We start from the raw sequence: 9035 nt of genomic DNA, 5'->3' as shown, positions 1-9035 counted from the left end.
GTTGGATTTAATTTGCTGATGAGATACCCATGTAGATGTGTCAAGTCAGCTGATAGGGATACAGGTTTGAAGTTAGTTTAGGAGAAAGGTCTGGTCTTAAAGATTCAAACATTGTCAAAATACGGACTATAACTACAGCCACAGGAGTGAATCCATTCACTCACGTTCAAGTACAGGAAAGAAGGAAAGCTAAACTGCCTAGAAGCCACCATTATTTTCCTTCTTTTGGTTGTGTCAGAGGCTTACGATTTCGCTTTGGACAGAAACTTCGATATAAAATATGACGCAATTTCTCTAATTTCCCAATGTCTTTTATTTCAACAGATAAAATCACAACATAAAAAGATCAATTACATCACAAGTATTAACTGGATCATTAAATGATTCTGATAATTTACTACTACAACCGGTAATACAGTGGCATACGCATTCCTTACAGGGTAAGAATTCTCCAAGAGGGAAAACAAAACAAAACATTGTAACCACGATTATCTATTAGCATCTTCAGCAAACTAATTGCTTTTTACAGGACAAAAAGTTTTTTCTTGAACAGTTATGTAGAGTCCCACACACACACAAAAAAAACGAATTTGTCCGTTACATGGTACATTACATATATATATTATTTTTTGTTTGCTTCTTAATTAGTCTTCCGCTGTTTTCATTCTCTTTCAGTATTCCAGAGGTACAGCCCACTTCAAGATCTTTACTTCTACATCGGAAATAATTCAACAAGAGCCACAGTATGACTTTTAAATATATCCGTAAAGTTGAACTTTCTCCGTTCATGAAGCTCATGTTTGTACCTAAACGTAATATTCATGCTGAAGTTTTTAAACTTTAAGAAATCTATTCCCAAATCCAGTCATACTTACAAAAATATGATTGCAATGAAACTTCTTTAACAGAATCCAAAGAAGTACAACTATTTTCACATCCCAGTGTGTTTTCATAAACATACTAGGGTTTTAAGCATCTTTGACTGGGTACTATTGAAATAAAAATAGTATTCACAAAATCATTCAATGAAGAGTACTATAGCGTCCACACTCCACTATTTATAGGTAAAATTTTATTATGTATATATTCATAAGTTATCCAAAAATACATAGCTAATTATTTTGAGAAGAGGATAATTTATGTTGAAATTGGTCCAAATAGAACATTTGCAAAGTGGAATGCATGCAGTGTTTTTAATATTTCTTACCAGATGGGTTCCATTTTGATGAAATTATATTGTTTTATTAATCATGAACCATGGAAAATGAATTCCACGTCCATGGAAGATGAATTTCAAAAAATAACACTACAGTGTTCTGTAAACACAATAGAGCTATGTATCTGTGCAAAAACTGTTTACCAATAACCACAAAACGTGGCAAAATGCCACAAAAATTATTTTTTAATCTGAATCAATTTTCGTGAAGACAAATTCAACTCCAACATAGGAATAATACATGTTCAGAAAGTTATAACAGTTAGCAATGGTTAAAAGTATTGAGCTGTATGTTCATTTGTTGTCACATAAATAGTATTTACAAAGCAGCAACAACTTGAAATGAGAAGCTAAATGATGGGTTACATTTCTAAAACTGAGAATTTCAGCTTTCAATTTTGAGTTGCAGAAACTTTTCACTAAATGTGTATTTGGTTTTAAGAACACCTGGTGAACTCAGTGTTAAAGATTTCCCTCATCACTCGCCAAAATACTAATTATACAGCAAATTTCAGTTTATCACCTGGAAGTCATTCAAATAGCTGGTAACGTTCCCTGAAGGACTGGTCCATAGGAGGAATAATTTAAAAAAAAACAAAAACAACAACAAAAAAACAATACAAAAGAGCCTGCAGCTCCCTAGGGAAATTGGTGTTGGTAGTCTTTTCATCAGATGAGGGGGCAGTGAGCAGCACATCACCCCCAGTCCATGCCCTAATATGATTTGAAAGGCAATTTATTCAGCCAACCACTTCTAGCAATGCTGATGTCATGTTGATTCCTTGTTCAGGTTTCCTTCACTCCGAGAAATAGTCAAAAGCATTCTTCTGCTTTTACTCATAATTTGACCTAGCATCCAAGCAACTATAAGCAAACTGTTCACTGCCCTATCTTTGAATAGGAGTATTTTCACGGAGGCTCTGCCAACCAGGTTTCTTTCCACAGATCACACTGCAATTGCTTCCACTCGGATCCTCTTCTCCTGCCTTAAAATGGGAAATCAGGATGCACCTGGGAGCCCTTCTCAACCGATCTATAGCTCTGGTCGGAATTCATCTACATATTTTCACACCAGAGCTTACTTACACGTTGGTAGCCTCTGTGAAAGAGTCATTGGGACCATTGTTCTTTTTTACCTCCAGGTTCTTTTTAGTCTTGAACGTCACAGACACCTCAGAGTGAATGGCATCCAACCTCTGCTCACAGCGGAAGGCTGCTAGGAAAGCCTTTCTATAGTTGCTGTTCATCCAGCCATAGAGAAAGGGGTTGGCAAAGGTGGAGCACATGGCGATAATGTGGAACACGGTGAAGATGAGTTTGTACTCCTTCAGGTCTAGGACTTGGTTGTCAATGTCAACAGCAAGTTGGAAGGCATGGAGAGGCAACCAGCTGACTGCAAACACCACTACCACACACACCAGCATTTTGGTCGTTTTTTGCCTTCGCTGATGGTAGTGATCATTAGCAGCTCCAGGGCTGACATGGTTCTTAAGTTTACTCCAGATACGAGTGTAGGAAAAAGATATGATGCCCAGAGGCAAAACGTATAGGATCAACAAGGAAGAAAGACTGTAGATGGTGCCATAGATGTTCTTCTCCTCACCAGGCCACTTCTCAGTGCAGACCACAATCTCAAAGTCGGGAATAATCTCAATCAGCGAGTACTCGCGGAAGATGGCCAGGGGGCTTGCAAGCAAGGCACTGATGCCCCAGGCCAGGCCAATAATCAGGAAGCTGATTCTCTTGGAGATCTTGCTTTCCAGGTGGTAGACAATGCAACGATGCCGGTCCAGGGCAATTACCGTCAAGGTGATCGTGGACACTTGCACTGCCAGGCCCTGGGCATAGGGTACCAGGTGGCACAGGACAGGACCCATTTTCCACTCCCCCATTAAGGTGTAGGTAAGAGTGAATGGCAAGCACAGGGTGTTCACCAGAAGATCTGCCACAGCCAGATTGGCAATGAAAAAGTTGGTTACTGTGCGCATGCTCTTGAATTTGATCACCACGTGAATCACCAGAGAGTTTCCAATTACCCCGAGCAAGATGATAGAGCAATAAGCTAATATGAGGATAATCTGCACCTCAATCAGCATGGTGCTGTCTAGAAGCTCTGGCTCAGGGTCAGGGGCCAGCTCACCTCTAGGAGTGGTTTGCCGTGGATGGTACTTCTCCACCTTCATTTCTTCCACTGTCTGGTTCTCATCAGCCTCTGCACCTACTGGGCCCATTTTCAGCACCTAGCACAAGAATATACAATTTGAAGAAGAAGAAGAAGAAGAAGAAGAAGAAGAAGAAGAAGAAGAAGAAGAAGAAGGAGGAGGAGGAGGAGGAAGAAGAAGGAGGAGGAGAAGGAGGGGGAGGGGGAGGGGGAGGGGGAGGGGGAGGGGGAAGGGGAGGAGGGGGAGGAGGAGGAAGAGGGGAAGGAGAAGAAATAACATGGAGCAAGGAAAACACAAGGGTGACGCAAAGGAATATCACAAATGGATTGGTTTCATTTTGGTTAGGGCTCAAAATACATGTCCCCTGATCCCTGTAACTGCGCATAGTGTAACATCTTAATAAAGCAGGACCATTATAATAGTTTATTCACAAATATGGATGAATTAAACCAGGTCCCTGAAATGTATATTACAACAGTAAAATGTAATACCTATAGTGTAGACATAAATCCAGTGTGAATGCTACCAAATTGAGTCAATCTATTTTGAGTGGGATAAATGTTACAAACTTTACCGATTAATTTTATAATTTCTATTAACTCTTCAAATTTATTTTAAGGTAGACAAAGAAAATTACCCTCAATATCTTAACTGCTTCAAATTTATAAATACAGCAACAAATTTCACAGAAAAGAGAAAAATATTAAAGCCCTTTGAGTGGGGCCTGGACTTTGGAAGTATAACATAAAACACATAAATATAAACTGAGCATATTCATTTTATAGCCATTTTTTCTAGTGTTTGGGTTAGTGTTAAAACTAGGTAGCCTGTGTAAAATGGTTGCTTTTTTTGAAGATCTGAAATAAACTTCCTACTGACACACAGCAGAATCCCACACGGGATCTACATGAAAAAAAAATATGTCCAAATCTGAAGCATCTCTCTCTCTAACCTCTAAATATAAAAGTTTTGACGCTTTTCTTCTCCAATCACACGCCCTCAAGACTTTTCTTTCTGCATGCCCTACTTCAGTCAATGTTATCCCCATTGATTACACCGTGGGGAAGGTTAAAAAGCAGGTAACCATTCTAGACTTTGTCAACTCATTTAGTCTCCACATTTAAGAGAACCCTCAGACTGACTTTTTTTTAAGTTTATCTATTTATTTTGAGAGAGAAAGAGAGTCCAAGCAGGGGAGGGGCAGAAAGAGATGGGTGGGGAGAGAGAGAATCCCAAACAAATTAATGAAATCATGTATGCATGGTATCCACAGATCGTGCAAAACAGAACCTATTCAAGAATGTAAGGGAGGGAAAATTAAATGCAGAGTACCTAGTGACTAGGGCTATCCACTGGAAATAGAATCACTATGGACTAGTCCTGTGGGAACGAGATCCAGAGAGAGGCTACTGAGGCACTGCCCAGAAGAGAAAGGGAAGGAGAAGAATACAGGGGATTTTCCATTCCTCTGCCCTCTAATTACCTGCCAATGCCTCCTATGACCAAACTCAGCCAAGTGCCCGGTGACTTGGGAGCCTGAAAATCTAGTCTGCAGGAGTCAGCCCTCTAGAGGAAGGGTAAGGAATGGAGCTGAGGGCCCAACTAGGCATTGTCTGTGGGCTGAATAAATATGACTCACCTACCAACGTAGGTAGATGCTATTATGATTAATAAAAACCAAATTTATTTAAAAGAGGTTCAGAATTAATGACAGCAGCCTTTTGTCATTGTGAATACATTCAAAAATTACTAAGATGTTGGGCTCTGGATGTTTTTACAAACTTGAAAAAAGAATTTCACATTAGAAACCAACATATGATATTGTTTTCAGCAATCTGGAGACATGGGGGAAATGATATGATCACATTCGAATTTCAGAAAGACCATTTTAATGTCAGAGTAGGCTCTTTCTAGTAAAAGGCAAGAGCCTGAGAGTGGAGGCACTACCCCGTTGTTATTCCTCCCCTCTCCCTGCACAAATCCTGGTTCCTGGCATAGGTTTTTAAATGCTTGCTAAATGCATGTTATAATAAGTGTAAACATCACGAGGGTGAAGCCATGCCTGGCATTTTGCACATGCTCAATTATTATTGCTAAGTGAATGAATGAATGAATGAATGAGAAGAGGAAGTGACATAAGTCACAAGACTATTAGAGTAATTTTGGTAAGAAATCAAGGACAAAGCCAAGGTGGTAGGAATGATGAGGACCCGTGAGAAAGGTGTATAAAATCAGTCTAAGGGGCACCTGGGTGGCTCAGTCAGTTAAGCATCAGACTCGGTTTCAGCTCAGGTCATGATATCACAGTTCGTGAGTTCGAGCCCCACACTGGGCTCTGTGCCATCCTAGTGATTCTATTTCCAGTGCATGGCCCTGGTCCCTGGGCTTTGGTCACACCACCTACTCCCTGTGTCTGTCTGGCTGGAGGCACTAATGACTGTGTTCTTGCTAATCTTTGAGTGGCTTCAATATCCTCTGTTTGGCTTCCATCACTTGTGTAATCAATTCTCCGCATTTAATTTTCCCTCCCTCACATTCCTGAATAGGTTCTGTTCTGCATGATCTGCTGATACCAGGCATACATGATTTCATTAATTTGCTCTCCCACTAATGGTTCTGCACCAGCCTACAGAAGATAATCCAACTCCATTATATGACATTCAAAGCTCTTCTTGAACCCATTCCTGCCTATCTACCCTCTGGCTTCATCTCTCCTGACACGCCAATAGGTATCTTATGCTTCTGTCATACTAAACTACTTCGGATTCCTTCAATACATCAGCTTTTCTCATGCCTCTCTGCTTTCCCGTTCTGACCTGGGAAGCCTCTCGGTTACCCAACAATCTGTGCTGACTTCTAATACTACAAGAAGCACAAGCCCCAATGCAATCATTCCCCCACCACAGCAATCTCTTTAAGGACAGAAACTGGATCTTTTCCATCCATTGTGTAATCCTTAGCACGCTAACATGTTAACAGCACCCAGTAATTTGGCAAAACAAATAAGAAGCTACAGGAAAGCATAATTCCTTGTTCTGATATGACATCCTTGAGCTTATTTTCTTGTTCTTAGGTAACCACCCCTGCAAGAAAATTGTTCCAAGATCCCTCTTAAATCAATCCCTGATTAGAGCATTAAAAACTGCCAGTCAGTATAGACCATAAGGAAACTTTCTATCTGAGGGGCCTACCACACACACACACACACACACACACACACACACACACACACACCTTTCAAGGAGCCTTACTGCAGAGAGAGAGAGAATTCCATATAGTCATATTTTGCTTTACTGATATTTTCTAGTTCTGTCTGCATAAATTTCAAATAGCATGTTCCAAGGAGCCTTGACTCTCTTTTGTATTTGCCTCCATTCTTTAGAAATTAGGGGGAAAAGTGAAACTAATTATCTACATCTTGGAGTGTATATTTAATAGGCTACACGTTCTCCCTTAAACTAAAAGAGACTTTACAGAGTACAATTAATCAATGCTGACAAGTCATTAACAGGATTAACAAGACTCCATGAGGTCTGAGTTTGAGGTTTGCCACAAGCTAAATTGAGAGTAAGCCTGAGATAGAAGGATATGAGTTTGTTTATTAACTTGTTTTGCTTTTCCTGTTCAGTTCCATTTTCTTCATTTCAAAGCCCCTTTATTTAAAACTTCTCTGCAGGAATGGTTATTGATCTACAGGCAATTAGCATATGGATACTAATCACAGTTCTCAAGCACACTGCTGGCCCTCAGCCAGGGCAGAGCATTGCCCAGAGAATGCATCATTTCATGTTTAGGCTTCTGGAAAAGTGGAAGAGGAAAAGAGATACACAGAGGGAGCTGACTGATTTAAACTCAAAAGCACAAACATTAAAAGATAAGTAGGTGAGGGAAAAACCCTTTCTTTGAAACAAGACAATATGAAGCATTCACATCAGTCGGGTCTTTTAAGAACTGTGAATGGTGCAGTTTTCTTGAACAAGTGAATCTTTAGAGATTCTGTTACAGAAATATTTTCCTGTTTGTAGAATAGGAAAATGACTTCAAGTTTCTTTTTTTTTTTTTCTTCCAGAGATAAAGAACTTCAAATCACCTGAGTGACAAACCAGTTTATACTTTCACTGCATGTTTAAATTTGTGGGGCTTTTTTTTTTTTTTTTTTTTTTTTTTTTTTGCTACAGTACCTTAATTGCCACAGATTGGCTTTAGTAAAACTTAACATCTGATCAATCACAACACCTTCCAGGCATTTGTCCCGGGGAAAAATCCCAGAAATCATGCTACATACTCTATACTGGTTAGTCCTGGGGGAGGGGAGTGGACTCCAAGAATGCTGCATATAAGACAAGGCTGTTTGGTTCACAAGCAGAAAGTTGAAAACATTCACTGAAGAGTCTGGTAATAAATCACTTTCCCTATGTTTGAACTTCTGGCCTTTCCTTGCAAATAGCATGGTCTATTTCATGTGATTGCGTGTAAATGACATGCCCCTATTGCAAAACGTCTTAAAGCTTTTACTTTTGCCTCCTCCCTGTGCACCATATGCTCCTACCCAGTGGGTGAGCCCTTCTGGTGCAAAACCAGTGAGTGCTTAAATAAATGTATTCATTCTTGAACAGCTTTGGAGAATTCAAGATGACCTCCTGCTTTAGACAGGTGTTTGATTTTTTTTTTTTTTTTTTAAGAGAAACAGTAACAACTTGCTGCTCTGGAAAGATGATAACTTCTCTCTAAGAAGGGTCAAGGAAATAGTGAAGAACCTTCAGCAGAAAGGGAAAATTCTAGCGAAAGTAGAAAATGGGGATGGCTATCACCCCAACCCCCACCTTCAGCCTAAATGAGAGAAAAAAAGTCCCCACACTCATGAGGACCTCCCCCATACCCTCTTCTCAGGACCAGAGCTCTTTGGGGGTATTCTCGTTCGCCAGTGTGAATCCGAGTTACGACTTACTTACTTACCCGGTCTTGGCGTTTCTGCTGAGACGTGGAAGCAAGACGTGTACGGCCCGTCCGTGCAACGATTATCTAGCCCTCAGAGCTGAAGACGGCACTGGAAGGTCCCCAGACGCAAGCCCAGTTCCGTCCGTTCCGATGGTGCAGGACCGCCAGCGGCGCGCGGAAGCGCGGCGGAGCGCGGCGTCCGCCGGGCAGTCGAGCCGCTGCGAGCTGGCGCTGTTCCGCTCTACCGCCGACCTCCGGGGCCAAGCGCGCTGGGGCACCGAGCTGCGCGGCACAGAGCAGTCGGCTGCGCTGGTGAGGATGCGAGGCTGGTGGGGGGCGGGGGCACGTGGGTGCGGGGAGAGGCAGCCCTTCCCTGGGAGAAACAACAACAACAACGACAACAACAGGTACAGAAGGGCGGGGGGCGAGGGTCCCGCCGCGCAGAAAGCTGGACAGGAAGTTTCCGTGGCGAGGGAGGGGGACAGCGTCCACGGTGTCGCCGCTGTCTCCAGGTTTCGAAGCCCGCGCAGCGGGACCCTACTCAGAGCGGCGCCCCCTCGCGGATCCCAACTATCGCCTGCAACTGCTAGTTTCACCCCAGTCTCCGGCGACCCCCAATTGTGATATTCTGGCGGTTTGCACCACTCCAACCTCCTTTCCCTTCCACGAACCCCTTCCTTTGCTCTCCGCTTCTCCGTTCCGCGAGAGATGGCCCTGCA

The 9035-nt window shown here is 42.0% G+C and overlaps 2 protein-coding genes across 7 annotated transcripts in view; one reads left to right on the top strand and one right to left on the bottom strand.

Annotated features, from left to right (window-relative positions):
- Positions 1-305: 305 nt before the first annotated feature.
- On the bottom strand, positions 306-8515 carry NPY2R (neuropeptide Y receptor Y2). Its single transcript, XM_060653929.3, has 2 exons — positions 8335-8515; positions 306-3456 (listed from the first exon to the last, which is right to left on the bottom strand). The coding sequence occupies exon 2, from the start codon at positions 3445-3447 to the stop codon at positions 2299-2301; it is 1149 nt and encodes a 382-aa protein (XP_060509912.1). The 5' UTR covers positions 3448-3456; positions 8335-8515; the 3' UTR covers positions 306-2298.
- Positions 7941-9035, top strand: part of LOC144616127 (uncharacterized) — a 35860-nt gene continuing 34765 nt past the window's right edge. For all 6 annotated transcript variants that reach the window (XM_078445670.2, XM_078445666.2, XM_078445669.2 and 3 more), the window contains exon 1: positions 7941-8628. In XM_078445670.2, the coding sequence (XP_078301796.2) occupies positions 8173-8628 (456 nt within the window). In that variant the 5' untranslated portion in view covers positions 7941-8172. The remainder of the gene's footprint in view (positions 8629-9035) is intronic.

This window comes from Panthera onca, chromosome B1 (genome assembly GCF_046562875.1).
Source record: "Panthera onca isolate mPanOnc1 chromosome B1, mPanOnc1 haplotype 2, whole genome shotgun sequence".
NCBI lineage: Eukaryota > Metazoa > Chordata > Mammalia > Carnivora > Felidae > Panthera > Panthera onca.
The sequence above is the reverse complement of the archived record's forward strand: the minus strand, read 5'-3'. Positions and strand labels throughout refer to the sequence as shown.